Source organism: Manis pentadactyla, chromosome 2 (assembly GCF_030020395.1).
Source record: "Manis pentadactyla isolate mManPen7 chromosome 2, mManPen7.hap1, whole genome shotgun sequence".
In the NCBI taxonomy this organism is placed as follows: domain Eukaryota; kingdom Metazoa; phylum Chordata; class Mammalia; order Pholidota; family Manidae; genus Manis; species Manis pentadactyla.
In genome coordinates, this window is record NC_080020.1 from 190536335 (window position 1) to 190558964 (window position 22630).

Consider the following 22630-nt stretch of genomic DNA (forward strand, 5'->3'; position numbering starts at 1 on the left):
AAGGGACTGTACAGGCACCACCTTGATGCTATGATCCACCATGCTGGGCACAGGTCTCACCAAGGCCCTTAGTTCTCATGTGCAGAGGAGCAGGGGCCAGGCTGTCAGGAATGACATCACCCCAAAGGATGCTTCTTGCAAAACTAGGGGATGTTGAAAGGCAGATGCCAATGTCATGACATCACTACCATGATGCCAGTGACCCTGGGCAGATTCCTGACAGCAAGGCTCAGCAAGTGACCTCGCCTTTCCCTGGCCTTGCACACAGGGAGCCAGCACACTGCTGGTCTCACACTCACCTCGTGTTCAGTTTGTCCTGTTGGGCTTTGATTTCCTTCTCACTCGGGTGGCCACTGTGCATCAGCTGCCGTGCAATCTGGTTCACCACTGCAACCCGGGAGGCCTGGTTGTTCATTTCTGGCTCTAGGCTCTCAAATCTGAAAAGGTAATTCAAAACAGGGCAGTCACCTCCTTGGCTACTGGTGGTAACAAGGGGTGGGGTGGGCTGGTGTCCCTGCTACCCTGCCCACGACACCTCTAACTCACCTGTGCTGGATGACCTCCAAGTCTTCCAGCTTCTCTGGGATCTGCATGTTGTTAAGCCACTGCTCCTTCTCGTCTATCCAGAGCTCACAGGCATCAGCCTCACTGAACATCTTGTACAGGGCCAGGGTGTCTTGAAGCGCCTGCTTCCTTAGCCGCGTCAGCTCTGCCACCTCCTTGTACCGCTCCTCGATGCCCGACAGCCTGCCCCTCACATCCGGAGACTCTGCATGCTCCTGGGGGAGGGCACTGGCTTGCTCATGCAGTGTGTCGATGGTGGGCCTGTAGTTGGCGATCTCCTCTGCCACATCCTTGTGTTTCTTGACCAGAGACTGTGTGGAGTACTCGTCATGGCCCACATCGTTGCTGGAGACGATCTTGAGGATGTCCAGCATCCAAGCATCGATGTCATCGGCATCTGCCTGGAACTGGTGCAGCAGCAAGGCCTCCTCCAGGCGCTTCTTCCGAATGGCTGAGAGGTGCTCCAGGTTGGCCCATTGCTCCCGGATGTAAATGATCCTCTCTCGAATCTTCTCTGACCCGAAGTGCTCCTCCGTGATCATGTCTTCGCCTTCTTTGATGGCCTGCTCAAAGTGGCTGCTGCGGCCGCTCATCTCGTCCTCGAACGCCCGGTGCTTGCTGAGCAGGCGCATGACACTGGTCAGGTCTTTCCCATAATCGTCGGAGGACAGGATCTTCTCCTTTTCCCGGATCCAGCCTTCCTCTTCTGCCATCTCCCAGAAGAACTTCCAGAGGCGACGGGACTCTTCTAGACGGGCCCGGCGCTCAGCCGCCAGCTGGCAAAGCTCTTGATAACAGAATTCCATGTGGGCCACACGGTCTCGGATCACCTGGGGGTCACAGGGCTTGTAACCTGTTTAATGCCAAAGAAGGTGTGTGGAAGAGTTTAATAAACACTTCTGTTCATTTGCAGGCAGTAAGCTACACCCCATTTCCTTACTACTAGATTACCAGGTCAATTCTAAGTGCAGGGCCATATTAGAAAGCACTGGAGCACCTTCCAGGATCCTGACTGGAAGAGGAGGGAGGAGCAATGGTAAGTGTTATTTTTTTGCCCCAAGTGCGAACTGATCACTTAAGAACCAAAAAAAGCACACAAATCCTACAAAAGAAGAGCTGAATTTAACTGTTTCTAAAACTTAAGAAATAAAAATAAAACCAAATCCTTCAAACATTTTTAAACAAAGATATATACAACCAGGTGTGACCGCCGTAAGATGCTTGAGCTGCCACACCAGGTAGCTGGCTGGTATGCATCAGGTGTGGTCTGGCAGTCTCACTGCCAGACATCAAGTCATTCAAAACCAAGCAGTGCTTAGGTATTTAAGGAAAAGACATTTCAGAAAAGCAAGACAGTTACAGGGCTCAGAAGGCCACCCCATTGTATCTCATGTACCCAATACAAGGCAGCAGACAGATTCCTGGGAAACTACAAGGGCACAGTAACTTCAGAAGTTCCCCACTGCACACACAACTTATCTGCTTCTATGAAGGTGGCTCTCTGGTGACTAGGAGGTAAGGTCTGGGAAAGGCAATCCTTACCTTCCCCGTCTGTTGCAAACTTCTGGGCGGAGGCATTGACACCTCTCACCCGCTCTGCCTGGATGCCAATGTCCGCTTCAACCAAGGCATGCTTCTGTAACAGGTCTTCTACACCGAGCAAGTGCTTGCCATAGTCCTGAGACAGTAACAGGACCTGTGCACAAGAGGGAACAAGAAAGGACACATGTGAAAACAATGCTGGCCTCAGCATCTCACGGTCTTTGGATGAGCTGTGACCCAGCAAGCACGCTGGACCCACTCTCCTCCCAGCATCTTTATGGGAAGACAGTAATGAGCAATCAGAGCAAAACAAAACAAATCTGATAGCTTGCATCAGAAGAGACATAATAAACTAAAGATGATCTACCTTGGAATAAAAGTCAGTCAAAAATATACTAAGTACAGAAGAGAGAGGAAAAAAAAAAGGTGAAATGGGACCAATATGAAATATAAACTGGGGGTCCAAGAACAAATCCAGGAAGATGAGATAAAGTGACAGAGTTATTTCACACCAAAGTTTAAAGAACTCTACAGGGTGCTGTAGGAGCGCTTTATCCCTCAGTTAAGAGCTTATTGGTATGCTTCTGGGACCTTTGCACAATCAAAGGGAGGAGAATTTAGTTGAAAAGCTTAAATTACAGACCAAATCTTTAACCAAAGAGGAACAGGGTCATGTGGCTAACACGCTTAGTAGGCCAGAGCAAGTTCTCTGGTTTAAGTCTGACCCATTAATATTTTCTCTAGTTTCTTCCATCAGCATAGTCTCGGGGTGGCATCCCACATCCTTGCCAGATGGAATTCTTACTTCACTCTCTAGTTCTGAGATTTCTGGCCCAATCTAAATTATAATGTGTACTGTCATCTATAAAATGCAAAGTAAAGCACCTCTCTGCTAGATTTCCATAAAAATTGCTGTTTTGAGGTCAACGCAGACCATTATCTGAGAACAAAATAAATCTGGGACGATAAGAGGGAAAACTGATGGCATCTGGTAACCTTGCCCCTGCTGAGTACAGTTCAAGAGGTTAATGAAAGACAAGGGCTTATATCCCATGAAGAAATCCCTTGCATAATAAGGTTGAGCTTGGGAACACAGTGTGCTGAGATAAAAGAGGCTTCACAGTACTGTCTGAAAACTGCCCTCTTCTGTTCCAGCTATGAGGCTGAATGCCCTCCAGCTGGCGACCTGCTTGGCATGAGTGAGCTTTCCATGGTTTGCATCAGAGGGACACGACAGGGCACAGGGATCTGCCATAATGGCAGGTCTTTCTGGGTGGGGGGAAAGCTTGGAACTCTGTGTTCATGCTGTCAGCATCAAAGTGTAAGCACAAACTGGCAGTGGCAGTTGTGGCCCAATGGCCCTTCCTATGATATGTATACCTACTACCACACACTCTCACGACAACCTGGTGCAGTGGGCAGTAAGTGTGCTCTCCACTTATGGGCAAGGCAGGAGGCTCAAGGAGAGCCTCAACTCTGGTTACCGGGCTGCGGGCCTGTGCTCTGCTCCCACATACCCACACCACCTGCCTGAGCCCCCTCCCCAGACAAGAGCCACTCACATGCAGGTCAATGAGATGGAAAGCCAGTTCAACGCTAAAGAATTAGAAGCACAGACAAGTACAGTTTGGTTGATTTCTTACAGTGGAATATAAATCTAGATCTAAATTAGACCTAAATCACCATTTTAAACCTCTAGCTATGAAATTGGTCTCTCAACTTTTTCACACGTCACATCTCATTTTAACCTGTGAGCTAACAATCTTCCCATGGGTAATGTGGCCCTACTCTGGCTTCAAAGAGTGTGCCATTAGACAAAGGGAATAGCTGTATGTTGAGGGTTAGTAGGTAGGTCCCAGAAAAGAGAAGCCTCACTGGATCAGCTCTGGCCTCCTTAGTTGAGTGTTACCTTCATTTCATCCATCCAGTCCATAATGTAGAGCATTTCCTGGAATATCTTCTGCAGCCCCAGGTTCATCTCGAGGCGCTGTCTGCGGGCCCTGAGCAGTTCCAGCAGGTATTCCCAGAGCCGGATGACATTGTCTTTCCTTGCTGTGATACGCTTGATGTCGTGGTAGTTCTCTGCCTCCAGCTCCCTGGCCACGGCTACCACAGCTTGCACACGCTCCTCGTATGCAGCAATGTCTGTCTCAATGGCCTCGTGCTTTTTAGTGGCAGCCTCAACTGCTGGAAGGTCAAATCCAAAGTTGTCCTACAGAGAAATGGAATGAAAAGAAGCACAAAATAAAAAAGCCATCCTACTGGAACAAAGAAAGGAATTCCAAAGATGGACTCCTGAGCACACCTTAATCTATGGTGGTCCCAAAAGTGAACACTGACTCCTGAGCCCCCTCCCCTGCTGGTCTCTGCCTTCCCAAGGACCCTTAAAACTCCATGCTTGAGCTCAGATCCCCTACATAACTTCTCATTTTACAGGAGGTCCAACATGTATCGAGTACCTTCTTATGAGCCTGGAGCAAGTGATGGCTTATTTTAAGCCAAGTAGAAAAGAAAGCCACTTTTATTTATTTAGGCCAGTCTATCTGAAAGGATTAGCTGGTCAAAGATTGCAGAGGGAATTTTTTAAAAATTATATTAATGTGAATGGTTCACACACACTCACTACCTCTGAACAAACTCTGAACTGCTTTCAATCTATGAGAAGTTAGATAAACAGAACAGCAAGTATATTAGAAATTATAAACATCCTCCTCAAAGGAAGTGGGCAAGATGACTTGGCAGTTGCTTCAGAACACTGGATGTTGATGAGCAGCTGCCCTTTGGCCCCTGGGTACAGTCTACACTTCTAGATTACCCCCAGAGCAGTTTCTTGAATGAGATCTAGAGTACAACCTGAGACACCAGACGCTGGTTTTCACTCAGCCAAGTCTCTCTCATAGCTGCCTTGCGATCAAATCTGCGGGCAAGCTGTTCCAGTTTCTCCTGTCTTATGAGCTCATTCCGCAGAGCCAGTTCTCGCTCATGTTCAGCTTTTTCCAGTCTTTCCCAGGCCTACAGAAGTGAAAAAGAACAGTTGCTTGCAATGTTCAAGGAACTTTCCTTTGGCTACTGTCAAAAGCTTGTATTTTTCAAAGAGACCTAAGAACTTGAAAGGGAAATCCAGTTCCCATTCTGACTCTTAAGCCTTGAGGAAAAAAGCTTTCTCTCAGTCTAACTTCATGGGAACATTCTCCTGTATCTACATCTCAAAATCCTGTGTTGTATTTGGAAAACAAAACAGTGTAGATATGGAGCGATATAGCTGAATTATAAATCTCCTGCTTTGGGAGGCAACAAAAATAATCATCTCCAACAGTTCTCATCATATAAAAACGTTACATGATTTTTCTCAGAAAGAAATCCTTCCCCTCTCATTCACCCCATCATAGCCACTTGTTTTTAATATACATACCTGAGTATTTTTTTTCAAAATCCTCACCAATTATCCACATTAAATTTAGTTCTATGAAAGATACCTTACTTCCCATTTAAAAAAATTCCACTTAGAAGAACTAAATGTACAACTGACCACAGTTCTAGATTTTTCAAATTTCTAGTTGGAAATAATGCCCACTCTGGAATTTTACAATCACAGACATAACAGACATAACATAAATTGTCTCACAGCTTCTCTGATGGAAGGAGCCAAAATCCTAAACCTCAACCTCTAGAGATTCTAGATACATGAAATAAGGTTTCAAGTTCTTTCTTCTGCAGTTTTAAGATGTCTGAGTCAATTACCTCAGACAACAGTGACAAGGTAAATAGGCCCAAGGCTTGTTTGTCAAAATCTAACACCGCCCCCAAACCTCCCACAGACTGGCCTACCACATGCAGGTACCACACGTGGCTTGCCTCTCTGTAATCCCCAAGCAACAGCTGTCAGGGTATTACCAACTAAACAGGCCAGGACAGACTCTTTTCAGTCTCCCGCCTGCTTAGCAAACAAGACCCAGCAGTAGAATCTGAGGCCTACAGGAGGTCAGCACCCAAACAGGACAGAATGAAGTGGTTTTACCTTGTTAATATCAGAGATAAGCTTCCCTTCCCGGGGCATGTAGACTTTCTGATTGTTGGCCCTCATCTTGCTCTGAATAGTGAAAAGCAACACTTCCAAATTCCCCTTCTCAGTAAATCTAAGCACAGAAAAGAAACCAGCCATAAACGTTATTTGCTTTATTTTGTTCCTTCAAGGGAGAAAAACTCATTTGCTTCTGGAGAAAAAAACATGTCACAGCTATACCATTTTAAAAGCCATTTATCTCTGGTCCGGTTTATGTGAAATGCATGCAAGAGAAACTGCAGTGGGTTAGTTTTTGGGTATTAAGACCCCAAAATATGCCAAACTGTGGAATATTTCTGTGTTTGTTTATTGTTAACTGAGATTTCTATTTGGGGCACATAATACCTTTCTTTTATTAATTACCTCATTCAAGGTTTAGACCTTAAGTCCCGGACAATGGACTTATTTTATTCAGAGAGGACGGTTTGAATGCATTCAGTAAGAATTATTTCAAATGACTATCTAATGTAACTTTCAATGTGTTTCAGAGACCTCAGCAAGGAATTCACAACTGAGTAGAGTTCCAGAAAAAGGAGGAATGACTTTCAAACCATCGTTAAGTAGGGATAAGGTCCATAATCCTTATTCAACAATTAGGAATTTTAAAAAGATGTAAGAAATCAAACTTTTGAGCAGTAAAACCTAGTAAGAACTGATATGAAATTATTTATTGTCTGTTTGTATCTAACACAAGGTGAATATTCACACATTTTGCTACACAGAGATTAGCAGGCCTGATTGTAACTCCCTGAGACCCACCTGTGGTCTTCAGTACACAATATGTATGCACCCTACTTTTCAAAAATCCAAAAAAAGGATTCTGAAACACATTAGGTTTAAGAGTTTTGGATAAAGGACTGGGGACCTGCACCATTTCTTAGGATTCTCATGTATCATGTCTATCAGGGGCACAATCTACTGGAAAGGATTCCCAGAGGGCCCAATTTCTAAAAGGCTCAGTGACTCAGGATCAGATGAAAAGGAGTAAGCCAGGCTGCTGGTGAAAGGCATTCATTAAGAGAAAAGATCAAGCAAGTCAGAAACCAGGGGTCTGTGGCTACCATGAGATTGCTTCCCACATAAATGGTGACATTCCAATGTGCATCTTACTTGGGCGGCTTCTCCACAGTGCGGTAAGTGTTGAATGCCTGGAGCTGTTGTTGAACCCCAACCAGTGAATTGGCAAATTTGCGATTGTTCAAAATAATGATGGTTTGTTCAATCCACTCCAGAAGGTCAGAGGCAAGTGATTCATATTTTTCTATCATTTTTTCTGTTTCAATAGCATTGTCAAGCACCTATAAACAAGAGTTAGAGAAATGGAAAAGTAAGACTGCATTCCTACATAAGGAAACTGCAACCCCATGTGGGCACACACAACGACTGCATGTGGAATGTTTCTATCTACTCTGGCACAAGCATTTTAAACTTGAGGAACCCTCTGTTAATAGGCACTCAGGCTGTGGCTATTATTTGTGAGCAAAGACAGTCTTAATTCAACTGTAATTGCTTCTGTAACCTCCCAACCCCTAGGCAAAGGGTTTAAGATTCTGATCTTAATGACTCCTACTGCCTGAGCTCCAAAATTCCTGGAGAAACAAAAAGGGCTTGTTTTGCTTGGTCCTGTCCCATGAATGCCCATGAATTTTCACTGCATTGCATCGAGAAGATGATGCATCTGGTCTGATGTGCTTTGAAATATATGGCAGGCGAACCTCGGCCTGAGAAATAAAAAGCATAATCCTGAGGCCTTTCCATCTGTGGTGAGTAGGACCTGATGCCCATGACATTAGCCAACTCAATCAGATTCTCAATACCCAATCTGCTGGTAGGGTTTAAAGGAGGGGTGTTTCAGGGTCTGAGATCCCCCTCAAATCCCTTCCCAAGTATTTTAGCCACCACCCCGACCTTCCTTTACTCCTTGGGATGAAGCTCTGCCTATTTCCCTGCCAGCTGGAGAGCCTGCTACAAGTTCTCCTGGCTAAACTGGAGTGCATGGGAGAACAAAGTACTCAGTGGCAGTGCATTAAGGCATGAATGAACCTCAAGTGCATTTCACAACTTACACAACTGGTGAAAGCTCACCTTTCCAATTCGTTTTCCTTCAACAGCCAAAGCCTTCATCTTAGAGAAGTAGTGGTAATAAGTCACCACATAAGTGATAATAGACTTCTCATCAGGGTGGTCCACACTGATATCTGTAACCCAGAGAAGAGTTTGTTCAGTACGCTGCTCATGCGGCCACCATCCAGGCAGCAGGAAGGACCCGGAACAACTGGTCAACACCGAACAGGTCTGTGCCTGAATTTTTCATACCTGAAAGTTCTGCCATCAGTGTGTTAATTTTGGGGCTAATGAGGATGAAACCATCTCACTGACTTTTATGAATATTGGTAAATAGCTCTTACTACTAAATAGGACCATGAAAGTCTTAAGAGACATGATCCTTTCTCTAGAGGATTCTAGGCGACCAAGAAAACAAAATATATGCAAAACTACCACAGAGAAGTGACGAACACAGGAAGTACTCGGTCAGGATTCTTAGCAATGTGTTCACTACCCAGACACACCACGTTTGCCTCCTGCCCACTCCTGCTCCCAAACTAGGTTTGTGCTCCTTGAGTCCTCACCTCTGTCCCTCACACCAGAGGTCTCCCAGTCACTCAGTCTTTGGACATCTTTATCTCCTTGTTACCCTATCCAGGTACTGAGTCTGAGCCCAAATGATTCCATTTGTGGAATTCTTCTTGTCACTCATGGTTCAGATCCTCATCATCAGACCTGAAGTGACAGCTCCTGCACTGGGCTTCCCTACACCCCTACTTGCTTTACATGCTCCTCCTAGTTGACCTTACAGAAGAATTGCTATGACCATACTTTCTCCTAGCTCAAAATTACTCAAAAGTGCCCAGAAATCTGAAGAATAAAATCGAATCCCCTTAATCCTTAAGAATTTGCCGTAACTCCCCTTCCTTCTATCCATTCACCCACTGAATCGTTACCAGGCTTCCTTTAGGTGCCAAGTACTGTTCCACACATTTCTGAATCTATATACTTCTGCTTCCTCTCAGGCACCACATATCTGGGCCAAACTGGACCATTCACCATTCTCTATATACACCCACAATTCCCAATATTCTGTCCCTTTACTCACAAATTTTCTTTGCCTGAAATGGCCTTTCTCACTCCATCACCTTCTTCCTATCCTTGAAGGTCCAGCTGAAAAACTACCGCTCCAGCACAGCCATGTCTGACCCCTACAGCCAGAATTACTGTCTGTCCCCTTAGTTCCTTATGGACTTTGCTTATATGGACACAGTACACTTCCCGCTAGGCACTCTAATTCCTTATGCACATTTTATTTGTCTTACAAGACTAAGTCCCCAAGGGTAGGAAGCCTGTCTTGGTAAGTTTAGTGCCACTCCACCTCCCAAATTCCTAGTATGCTGTCTTGCACAAAGTGGGTAGTTAATAAATACTTATTGAAAGAGGGAACAAATGAGTTAAGACAGCAAGCTTCGAGGTCTTGCACTGTTGACTGAAGTACTCGACTCGGGACAGATTGAGGAGACCGCGCCCAGTGTGCCTCTCTGGGCTTTTTTCCATGATGCACTCACACACATGCTTCCACTTCTCTTCCCCAGGCAGCCCTGTGTGGAGGCAGCACCATTTCTCTTCCTTTAGAGATGAGAACTAGGGCACAGGGCTGGAGAGCTCCCTGCCCCATGTCACGAGGCCGCCACTGGCACTGGGGGCTAGACCCCTGTCTCCTGTTCCCACCCCAGGGTTTGCTTACTTCTGCTCAGCACTGTCAATGTGTGCCTCACAGAGAGCGAACTGGAGGAAGGCCAGAAAAAATGCTGGTCCTATAAGCAATTTAATAAACACAAAACATTGACATAACTGGGAAGGACTGAGCAAGCAAAACCTTTGTTTTTTTAACTTGTATACAACTGTATTTTAACTGATGTTCTCTAGGGCACCAAACAAGAGGACAATAATCCAGATCAAACCACAGAATAAGCAACGTCCACTGCCTTTTTTAGCTCTTTGTTCTGGGATCCGGAGAACATCAACACCCTTTTTCATACTGGTAGTGATGAGAAATATTAATTAATGAGCAAGGTATTTTAAAAAATATTGTCATAGTGATAGGACAAAAAAGGTCCTTCATCAAAACACAAAGAACCAGGGCCAAGGAAGAATGCCTTCCCATAGTAAGGTAGGGGTTAAATGTACAAAGATTAATCACAGCCAAGGAATTTCACTTTTGTGTTTATATTAAGAGATCATTTAAAGGGTTAGCACAAAGATAATTTTATCTCAGCTTCCTGTAGTGAACTTATCAGTCAATCTGATGCATTGGAAAATAGCAAGAAGCCTGCATGGCAGCCTCATGACCTCAATCTGCCCTTGGGGCTTAAGCTTCCTGTTCCATATTTATAACAACTTTAAGCTTTCACTTACATAGTTTTCTTTATTATTTGTTCACAGTCAAGATCATTTCTCCAGCACTATGTACAAATCTTCTTATACTTTAAATGCTCCTCAAAGTTAGAAAAATTGCTTATGGTGGCTCATGCTAAAAAGAAGCCTAGAATTAGGACATTTTTAAGCACAGGAGCCACCTCCTGCAGGTCTGCCCCACACAGGTCAACTCCATGTCACCTGCAGTCGGTCTATAGGGTCCTGCTGCAGGAACTCAGTGCAGAGAGATCAGTTCCAGGTAGAGAATGGGGTGCTGTGCTTTCAAGCAGCCAGCCACAAAGGAGGAATGGTATTATTTCTCCTTCCACCCACACTCTCCTCTTTCCTGATACACCTTCCTCATTTACGGTCTTCTTGCGTATAAGCAAACACTGTACAGTAGTGCCCTAACAAGGTTCCTGCCCCCAATTCTCCACCCATTCCAAACCGCGCTGCTTGCCACTGTGGGATGAAAGGCAGCCAACAAGCACCTCCCCTGAGCACAGCTTCTAGGAATTTCAGTGACTTCCCACTGCCTCCTGTAACCTCTAGAAATTTTAACCTATTGGGCCCCCACCCACCTTTCCAATGGCATTTATTATTATTACTCTAAACACCACTCTCAATGAACTGTTTAGTCCCTAAACACACCTTCCTCTTTCCTGGTTCTGCACCTTTGCTCACACAAGTCTCTCTGCTTAGCATGCTCTCTCCTTCAGAGCGTGTTTAAATTGTACTCATCTTTCAAGGCCCTTTTCAAATGTAATCCTTTGCACAAATTCTCAAGTAATTCCCACAACAAACCTAAGCTTTTCTTTCTTAGGTAATTCCCATTTCACACTGTGCAAATAAAACAAACTGATACAATGCAGATTTTATATTAACCCCTCAGCACTATAGATGCTAAAGGTCCCACCTTTTACCCCTCAAGCTCTTACCTTCGGGGTCCAAGAGTTTAGTGAGGCCAAGGTGCTGCTCTGCCAGGTTAAATGCATTCTGCAGATTGTAGTGTGCATTGGACTTCTTCAGTTTGTCAAAGTCTATCAGGTCAGGCCTGGGCAGAACAAGAGAACACAACAAAAACTACAGCTTGAAAACACATCATGGGACCACTGAGACACAATCACTCCAGACGTGTTGAAATCATCACTTAGCAGAGTAAAAACTACAACATTATTCAATCATCAAACAATGAAACCTGATTTCTGAACACACACTTCAAAGTTTATTAAGGGAACTGAAGGTAATGGTCGAACTTGCTTATTTTTTGGGTGGATAATTTACATATTTGCTTACACTTTCCTGACATGCAGGAATTTCCACCATGGTGCAATATCTACATCAGTGGATAGGAGGATCAAAAGTCACACAAATCTACTAAAGAAGACTGTGAGCATTCTACCCCAGTATTAGTGTGATCTCTAAGAACTTACCGGTGTTTGTGTATAAGTGCATTGAAGGCCATGCCATCCCTCCAGCTAGTGGTGAAGTTGTGAATGTTGACATTGGGGTACCTAACAAAGACAAGGCACAAGAGAAAAGCAAAAGAGTTACTAAGCAAAGGTTTACACTTTTGCTGAAGGCAGTGCCTAAAATTTAGTTTGTAAGCACTGTAAAAATGTGGGGCAGGGAATATCATTAAGGACAATCAAGTCAGAGCAAATATTGCCTTGAGTTCAACTTGCTATAGAATATTAATACATATACATCCACATGGATTTTCTTTCTCGGTAATTCAACCTGATTAAAGATCTAAATAGTGTCTTAGTTTTTTTAAAACTGCCCTTACTGAGGAAAAAGTGACCACAACTTAAACACCTCCTAGGCCTCTTTGCCTCTCCTGGCTTTCAACTCTGCCAACAGAGACACCAGAACTCTGTGAAGTCACTGAGATGTGATTTCACACGTTTCTTTGAAAGGGAAAGTACCTGGGGTTACCTGGTCATGCGATTCTGCTTGCTTGCTTTCTTCGATCACTGAATTTGATGAAGTTTTGTAAATCAAGTACCTCCCCGAAAACTCCCCCATGTTTGAAACTCACCCCTAATCAATCAGGTGTGCCACACCAAATTAATTATAACTATTAATATTAATGTTATTAATACTATCTGTGGTTGGTTAAAAGTTCACCCCTAACCCTACCCCCTTATCACATACACTCCATATGGTTTCCATACTTGCTGACTGATCATCTCCATTACAATTGTCTTCAAAGTAGTTCCAACACTAACTCCCCACTTAACCTGTACAAATTGGTTCTCAGTAAGTACCCATGAGCCCCAACAATTTCAGTGAGCAACAAAAAAGATGCAGCTCTCTGAAAAGTATTGTCACTAAAATTTCAATGACAGAATAAAAGGAAAACAGAAAGTATATAAACACTACTCTTAAGTTTACTGCACAAAGCTCCCCCTTAAGGCAACAAAAATTAAGGGGAGGAGAAAACCCACAACTGTTTTTTAAAATATGGCTACGATTCTTAAACATGGTTTCAGGATTTTATAATTCAAGATATACTGCTCCCTGGAGCTCCATTAATAAAGAGAAGGAAACTGACATGGAGATGGCAGGTCCAGAATATAAATCAGAACTCCTTCCTTTCTGAGAGTTAGTGGAAATGTCAGCATATTAACTGCTTATGAGTTAACAGGACTTCTCAATGCAAGCAGTGGAAGAGATACTTGTCAACACTTTGTAAGTGACTACAGTGGAACTTTTCCTGGGGGAAGACGTCCCAGATCCCACCTGAGTTCACACTCACCCAGCTGTCTTCATCTGGCACCACAGCAGCAATGCATCCTTGGCAGACTTCTTCTCTTTGTTGTCTTCAGTTTCCACACTGATATCCTGGATCTAAGATTTACAGAGAAATATTAGAAGAACAGATGTGTCAGCTACCTAAGGGCAGCCACAGAAGAATAGACCTGCATATACACAAAGAATGAAGAATAAGCTTTAGATCAAAGCCCAGACCTGGAGACTATCTACTGAGTGTCACTGAAGAATGCTTTCTACAGCCAAGGTTCACTCATATAAATGCCAGCCAGAAGTAGGTTTTCTACGTTGCAGAGGTAAGATGGAAGTGAAGACAAAGATACCTGCGTGACTTCCTAGAACCTATTATGTGTCATTGCTACACTTAAGCCCATTTTTCCATTTGCAAGGTAGAGCTATGGTTCATACAGTACACCTTGAACCTCATCAGACCCTCAAAAACACTAAGTTCAGTTTTCCATAATGAAACATTTTTCACACCAGGGTGTGTGTGTCCAAAGATGAGGAGAGTGTGTACATCATTTCCTGGGAGCGGACCCAAGCTCTTGGAGAAAGCATGCACTTAAACATTGCGCCTCCATGGTCTGCGTTCAGGTAGGATTGTTTGCATGTTCCCAAAATTCTTATGTTGAAATTTTAATCCTCAAAGGTTACGGCATTAGTAGGTTGGGCTTTGGGACGTGCTTAAGTCATGAGGACCCTCACGAATGGGATTGGTATCTTACAAAATAGGCTCGAGAGAGATCCTTAGTGCCCTCTACCACGTGAGGTCACAGTGAGAAGTTTGCGACCTGGAATAGGGCCATCACCCAACCATGCAGACACCTTGATCGGAGACTTATAGTCTCCGAAACTTTGAAAAATAAATTTCTATTTTCATAAGCTACCCAGTCTGTGGTATTTTGTTATAGCAGCCAAAAACAGTCTGCATTCATAAGCCACTTAGAGGCAGCATATCTTCAATATTATATACAGGGCTTGGTCTACTGGCACCAAGGCAGACTGCCTATGTCCGGAATCCAGGCTCCACCATATAAGGAATGTCCAAGGACTTCCCATTCAGTATAGAAACATGTCCCAGAATTCTTTTTGAAAAAGAGATAGGAAGAGGATAAAATATACAAATAAAGATTAAAAAGTTCGATTTTATCAGACATATAGAGAAGACATAATACCCATTCTCCTTAATTTTTCCAGAAAATAGAAGAGGAGGGAATACTTCCAAACTCATTCTAAGAAGCCAGCATCACTCTAATACCAAAACCATGCAAAGACCAACAAAAAAAGAAAATTACAGACCAATATCCCTGATGAACATAGATGCAAAAATACTCAACAAAATATTAGCAAACCGAGTTCAAAAATACATCAAGAGGATCATACACCACAATCAAGTGGGATTGATCTCAGGGATGCAAGGATGGTACAACATTTGAAAATCCATCAACATCATCCACCACATCAAGAAAAGGAAGGACAAAAACCACATGATCATCTCCATAGATGCTGAAAAAGCATTCGACAAAATTCAACATCCATTCATGATAAAAACTCTCAGCAAAATGGGTATACAGGGCAAGTACCTCAACATAATAAAGGCCATATATGATAAACCCACAGCCAACATCATACTTAACAGCAAGAAGTTGAAAGCTTATCCTCTAAGATCGGGAACAAAACCGGGATGCCCACTCTCCCCACTGCTATTCAACATAGTACTGGAGGTCCTAGCCAGGGCAATCAGATAAAACAAAGAAATACAAGGCATCCAGATTGGGAAGGAGGAAGTCCAACTCTCACTATTTTCAGATGACATGATATTGTACATAAAAAACCCTAAAGACTCCACTCCAAAACTACTAGAACTAATATCTAAATTCACCAAAGTTGCAGGATATAAAATTAATACACAGAAATTTGTTGCTTTCTTATACACGAACGATGAACTAGCAGAAAGAGAAATAAGGAAAACAATTCCATTCACAATTGCATCAAAAAGAATAAAACACCTAGGAATAAACCTAACCAAAGAAGTGAAAGACCTATACCCTGAAAACTACAACACAGTCTTAAGAGAAATTAAAGAGGACACTAACAAATGGAAACTCATCCCATGCTCTTGGATAGGAAGAATTAATATTGTCAAAATGGCCATCCAGCCTAAAACAATTTACAGATTCAATGTAATGCCTATCAAAATACCAACAGCATTCTTCAACGAACTGGAACAAATAGTTTTAAAACTCATATGGAACCACAAAAGGCCCTGAATAGCCAAAGCAATCCTGAGAAGGAAGAATAAAGCAGGGGGGATCTCGCTTCCCAACTTTAAGCTCTACTACAAAGCCACAGTAATCAAGACAATTTGGTACTGGCACAAGAACAGACCCACAGACCAGTGGGACAGAATAGAGAGTCCAAATGTTAACCCAAACGTATATGATCAATTAATATATGATAAAGGAGCCATGGACATACAATTGGGAAATGACAGCCACTTCACCAGCTGGTGTTGGTAAAACTGGACAGCTACATGTAAAAGAATGAAACTGGATCATTGTCTAACCCCATACACAGAAGTAAATTCAGAATGGATCAAAGACCTGAATGTAAGTCATGAAACCATAAGACTCTTAGAAAAAAACATAGGCAAAAATCTCTTGGACATAAACATGAGCGACTTCTTCATGAACATATCTCCCCGGGCAAGGGAAACAAAAGCAAAAATGAACAAGTGGGACTACATCAAACTGAAAAGCTTCTGTACAGCAAAAGACACCACCAATAGAACAAAAAGGCATCCTACAGTATGGGAGAATATATTCATAAATGACAGATCCGATAAAGGGTTGACATCCAAAATATATAAAGAGCTCACACACCTCAACAAACAAAAAGCAAATAATCCAATTAAAATGGTCAGAGGAGCTGAACAGATAGTTCTCCAAAGAAGAAATTCAGATGGCCAACAGACACATGAAAAGATGCTCCACATTGCTAGTCATCAGAGAAATGCAAATTAAAACCACAATGAGATTATCACCTCACACCAGTAAGGATTGCCATCATCCAAAAGACAAACAGCAGCAAATGTTGGCGAGGGTGTGGAGAAAGGGGAACCCTCATACACTGCTGGTGGAAATTTAAACTAGTTCAGCCACCGTGGAAAACAGTATGGAGGTTCCTCAGAAAGCTCAAAATAGAAATATCATTTGACCCAGGAATTCCACTCCTGGGAATTTACCCTAAGAATGCAGCAGCCCAGTTTGAAAAAGACAGATGCACCCCTATGTTTATTGCAGCATTATTTACAATAGCCAAGAAATGGAAGCAACCTAAGTGTCCATCAGTAGGTGAATGGATAAAGAAGCTGTGGTACATATACACAATGGAATATTATTCAGCCATACAAATCCTACCATTTGCAACAACATGGATGGAGCTAGAGGGTATTATGCTCAGTGAAACAAGCCAGGTGGTCAAAGACAAGTATCAAATGATTTCACTCACCTGTAGAGTATAAGAACAAAGGAAAAACTGAAGAAGCAAAACAGCAGCAGACTCACAGAACCCAAGAAAGGACTAATGGTTACCAAAGGAAAAGGACTGGGGGGGATGGGTGGGAAGGGAGGGGTAAAGGGGGTGTGGGGAGGGGGGAAAAGAATTACGATTAGCATGTATAATGTGTGTGGGAGCACGGGGAGGGCTGTACAACACAGAGAAGATGTAGTGATTCTACAACATCTTACTACGCTGATGCACAATGACTGCAATGGGGAATGTGAGGGGAACTTGGTGATGGGGGGAGTCTAGTAAACATAATGTTCCTCACGTAATTATAGAGTAATGATACCAAAATAAAATTTAAAAAAAGATTTAAAAATTTGAAACTTTCAACTAGAAAAAACACTTACATTTAAAATCATTAAACCTCTTAAAAAAAACCTCTCCATTTTTAACTGTGGTAAATATTCAAAGTCTGAGTTTGCATAAACTCCATATTCTATTATTAGGATCATTAGCTCATGTACAGAAAGTAAATGTGAAAGAGTAACTCTCACTGAAGAGGTGAGATACAGACTCACCAGAAAAGGCAGGTGGAATGTTACACATTAACCCCTGACAACTTTCTTATGCTCCTGTGTGAAGAAGGGAACCTGTTTCCACATTTGTTCATTTAAAACACATGCAGCCTACCTTCTGAAATGTACATTAACTCCCTATTTACAGACAGGGAAAACTCAGATTTTCATCCCAGTTCCCCACACCTTCTTTTAAAGGGACAGCAGCATATAAACCCTGTGTGTCATCACACATGGATTTAATGGATATTTGCTACACATAGACAGGCCAGGCCATGTCCTGGGGGCTCTGGACATGGACACATACACACACACTGAAACGTTGAGACAAGGCTGTATAATCAGGAGCTGGCAGGAAAGAGATTTTGTAGATATATGGGGAAGCTTCATAGAGAAAGTGAGCTAGGCCTCAGCTGATGCAGAACCAACACGCTTGGAACGGGTTATGATTTAAGAAAGCTGCTGGAGAAAGCGGGGTCATGTAAGACACCAATACTGCAGGCTGTGAAGTGACATGGGCAGCCTGTGTTTCTAGCCTCAAATGAAAAAGAGAAAGTAGTTGTCAGCATTTACAAATTTAAGTACAGAAAAAAGGCAATCTGTCAGGAAGCTGATTAGTCAATGACTCAACCCAATTCCTGCTGAGAATCCTGGAGAGGGCTGTGGTGCCAGCTGACCACTGTGGGCACTGACCCGACATGAAGGTCTTCCAGCAGTATGCCCTTCCATGATTGGATTACTACAGGCCCCAGGCAATAGAAATAGAACATCTTACTCTACACAACTGACGTGAGGCTCAAGGATTGTCCCGATAATTTCACCTCAGTTGGCCTAAGACTGAGAGCAATAATCAGTGAACATAATGATATTCACTTCACTTTCTAATCATTCAAGAGCTAAATGACAGAAGCCTATGTAAGAGTTCTGTTTGCAAAATAAAGTCGTTGATTGTTGTAATTAATTCCATGAACGATGTCATTAGAAGTGGTTCCTCCTCAGACTTACTTATTCACAATCACCAAGGCTGGGGCTGGGGAATCTGAGTTAGTAAAAAGTTTCCGCAGGGAGAAGATGGTAAGCCAGTCTTGGGAACCACCCATTCAGGAAGTTTCTCTGTAGAGCTCTTTTTTAGCTCCCTATGCCATCCTCCCACATTAACACCCAGGACACTGTAAACTCAGGCACAATCCCAGGGGGAGCAAAAAGGAAAACGATGTTTACAGGCTGATTTTGGAGTTTTAAAAAGGATACAAAGAAAGCTATAATCTGATTTCCGTTTTTTCCTTTTTTGGTGTAGTTTTTATTTACACAGAAAAATCAATCAGACTTTTTTTCAAAGGGGTACAACAGGAAGGAAAAGCACAGAACACAGCCACCCAGGAGACAGGACTATTAGGACTTTGTTTGCAGAGTAACCTGACACTATGGTAAGAAGTGTTTCCTGCATTTCAAATTTTAATTGACAAGCATGAGCATGAAGCATTCACCTGGAGAAAGAACCACTCATCAGCCCAGAGGTGTTTCACAGTCCTGAAAGGCTGAGCCCTCTCCTCAGGGGTCAGAAGCATGCACTACAGTCCCAACTGGCTGTGTGATCCTGAGCAAGGCTCCTCCCTTTCTTTGTAATGTGAAGGAATTAGACAAAATGACCTTGAGTACCTTCTGACTTACAGCACTTCTACTACTTAGAGCCTTCCCCTTAAACATAACAAACCCATAAAATGGCTATATCAATTCAAACAAGGATAAGGCTTTTTTTGCACACTGCCCCTGAAAACTGCTTCCTCACATCCAAAGGAGGATGAGGAGGTGAAAATGGACCCACACGTATCATAATCCTAAACAGCTTCTCCTAAAAATATTCTGATACACGCTACAACCTGGCCGAGTTTGGACAGTCTAGTGCTAGGAACCTTCCATCAGGCACATCCATAGACCTTTGCTCCTGGAAAGCTGAGCAGCACACGGCAGACGTCTGGGGACGGCACGGGTGAAGTGGTGGGCTGGGATGCCACCCAGAAACTCCCCCATCTGACAGGATAGCCAAGGCTTTCAGGGTTAGCAGAACTAAGGGAGGAGGATGCGACAGCTGCCCCATGCCTACAGGGCAGCTGGATGTGACTCACAGCTCCACACACATGATTCTAAGACGCCATTTCAACCCGGTCTTCCCAGTCCCTCTGAAATGGGGAGGGCAGCTGCACAAGGATGCTCTTACCCAGGAGGAAGGCAGAATCCCTGAGCCAAGTCTCTTACCTGGAAGCGCAGGATGATGGTCCAGATGAGGCCAAGGGTCAGCCGGTGGTTCCCATCCACAATGTCGTGGGACCCCATGTTCTCAAGATGGACTCTCTGCTCCTTCAGGAACTGAAGGGCCTTGTCCACATTTTCCAGACAATGGATGCGCATTCGTCCCTTGGTGGGTTTAGGCTAGAAACAGGTGAGCAAAGGTAGAAAGAGATCATCCCATGGGGCAGAAACAAGCTTCCGGCTACAGCCCTGCACTCTCCTACCCAAACTAAAATGTTAAGAAACGTGTGCTCATACGGTCCAAGGACAGCACTTATCTAATAGCCTCAGAAGACAGAAGTTTACCCAAGGGATGGTTGTGGATCACTCTGTAAACATTTGTTTGATCATGGAAGCTACATAATTTAGAAATGCTTATAGAAGCTGGAACCCAATTTTCATAAAGAGCTTTGGAGCTACTGCTACAATCCACAGGTTTTTGCAGATGCACGGCAAACACCTCCGAGGATTTTTCTGACTGCTTTAGGTGTAACACTGGCTTACCACCTGCTGGTTTGAGGTTTCCTAAGGTTGGCTCAAAGTGATAAAAAGGGACACACCACCACATCAGAATTTCCAAGTGGCGGTTTTGTAAGGGTGATGAGCAGGGCTCAGTAGAAGGGTATGACTTACTGAGAAGTAAGATAAAGGAAAAAAATAAGAGAGTAGTCTAAACTGAATATCCCAAATGTCCTTTCCTTTTACCTAGTTCTATCAAAATCCAAGAGGCCCTTGGAAGATGAACATTTTCAATAAACAAAGCAAACGTTAAAGATCAGACATACATATATACGCACATAAAATTTTCAGTGGGCCTGTATCATGTACTGTTTCGGGAGCAAGCTCAAGTCCGCTGCCGCCACTCCGCCCTTCCCACCGGCCTTTCTCCTTCCCATCACTCCTCTAGCAGAGGCTGCCTCTCGGGCAGATGCACGGCCTGCACTTGGCCTGGCTGACTTGGTGGCCGCTCTCCTACCTCTCCAGCCCCCATGTTTCCTTGGCCATCCTGTCACACCACACCCAACTTTCAAGGCACATCTTTCCAGGAGACACTTCCAACCATTCCAGTTTTCACACATCTCCCTTCCCCTCAAATATACACATTTAGGCTCTGGGCCACAGAGTTTGGGAACTAATCATCATCTTTTATTTTTGCTGTTGTTTCATGTATTATTCCAACGATTAGCTTCTTGAGGCCAGGGTCGACACTTCATGAGTCTGCTATATTCTCGGCAGCCTATGGGAACCACAGCAGAATGGTAGTGGCCCAAATGCCTGCGGATGGACTGGGCACAGTGTCTGCTAAGAGCCACGGGTAGAAGGCAGCCAGCTGTGCAGCAACCTGGGCACACCCAGGGAAGGGTGGCAGCCAGTCCCACGTAGGGTCTTACCGCTTTCCCCCTTTCCCCTTTCTCCTCTTCAGTTGAGATCCTCAGTTCTTTGCTAGATGGAAAACATCTGAAGAGAAGATGACGGATAGCAAGTATCCATTTTAAGTCTGCCCAATCTCAGAATATGTTGGTTTTTCCTTAACTTCCTCCTCTTCTACCAAAAAACAATAGAAGACTGCTTTGATCCTAGTAAAGTAAGATTACACGCAGAGGCATTACCACAAGTGTCAGATTCTACTTCCAAATAGCAATGGAAAAAGGAATGTCTCTAAAAGTCAAGCTTTTCACACTATTCTAGTTTTCTTTATACTCCCATCCACAAAAAGGCATTTTTATCTTCAGACACTTCACAATTAATTTATTTCAGATATGTGGGAAATGCTAGGATTTGTTACTTATGTTATATGAAGTGGTAACATTACATCAAAATCAAGCAATCTAATGAGGTAAGAAAAAGATCAGATTAAAAGGAGTGTGCTCAACTTAAAATTCTATGACTCTGACTCTATAGATTGGATTGAGGCCGCCACTGGCGCTCTCTCAAAAGTATGCCTGTCAACCTCACGTTGGCCCCACCTCCAGGCATCACTAGGCTCCTCTCCTCAGATGCAGAGAGGTGCGTGGACCCTGCGATGTCCCTGATGAGGTGGGTGGGCCTATTGCCCCTCAGAAAGAAGTCTCAGAATTCTGCATCTGCTTCTCATGTGTACACTTGCAGTTCTTCTGATCTCCTAGGGATGAGCAGTCAACTCTTACAGCTAACAAAGTGACTCTTCACAGCAGCTTCTTATATCCAAGTGGCTTCTGGACTGCATGAGGCTCTAGGTTAAGATTTGTTCAAAGGTGAGGGATGCAGGTTAACTGCCACTAAGAAGGTGTGTGAATTCTGGTACAGGGGCTTTGGCCATTTTTTTTAGCTGTTCCAAGGCCTTTTCCTCTCACCACAATGATTATGTGCCTGACCAGTGACAGGGTCTGCCTACATAGCCTGTTTCAATCACAAAGAGGGGGTTCTCCATGCAGAGAAGTGCAAAGCAATGAGGACAGAGCCATTCTTCTAACTGCAGCAGACATTCTCCCACGTGTTCCTCTGTGAGGGCAGAAAGGGGTATTTCCTAACTGAGCTACAGAGGAACAGTGTGGATGGAGTTACAAGGTGCTAAGGTGGGGAAGAAAAAGGAACAGACTGGGCCCGTCATTCTCTTCTGAGGCTCCATCAGGTACCACCATTGTTCTTTTAGACTTTATCTTGAAAATCTCACCCTCAAACACACAACACCATTCCAAGCTTCTATTCTCCCTCTAAAAAACCTTAGTGGAATATATGCTTCTTTCCACATGAGTACGGGTGCAAGGCTGTAGGGGTGTGGGGGAGGGACTATAGTAGAGGTCCATTTTCCTGCAGGTTGGGGTAAACTAATGCCACATCACAGGGACCCCAAGTTGGTCCTGACTAA

At 43.7% G+C, this 22630-nt stretch overlaps 1 protein-coding gene across 4 annotated transcripts in view; it reads right to left on the reverse strand.

Annotated features, from left to right (window-relative positions):
* The window catches only part of SPTBN1 (spectrin beta, non-erythrocytic 1), a 198414-nt gene that overhangs the window by 36749 nt on the left and 139035 nt on the right, over positions 1 to 22630 (reverse strand). For all 4 annotated transcript variants that reach the window (XM_036925942.2, XM_036925943.2, XM_036925944.2 and 1 more), the window contains 12 exons: positions 19750 to 19923; positions 13398 to 13489; positions 12070 to 12150; positions 11575 to 11690; positions 8255 to 8367; positions 7280 to 7467; positions 6125 to 6242; positions 4960 to 5118; positions 4016 to 4318; positions 2107 to 2260; positions 547 to 1417; positions 300 to 437 (listed from right to left, as the gene is read on the reverse strand). In XM_036925942.2, the coding sequence (XP_036781837.1) occupies positions 300 to 437; positions 547 to 1417; positions 2107 to 2260; positions 4016 to 4318; positions 4960 to 5118; positions 6125 to 6242; positions 7280 to 7467; positions 8255 to 8367; positions 11575 to 11690; positions 12070 to 12150; positions 13398 to 13489; positions 19750 to 19923 (2507 nt within the window). The remainder of the gene's footprint in view (positions 1 to 299; positions 438 to 546; positions 1418 to 2106; positions 2261 to 4015; positions 4319 to 4959; positions 5119 to 6124; positions 6243 to 7279; positions 7468 to 8254; positions 8368 to 11574; positions 11691 to 12069; positions 12151 to 13397; positions 13490 to 19749; positions 19924 to 22630) is intronic.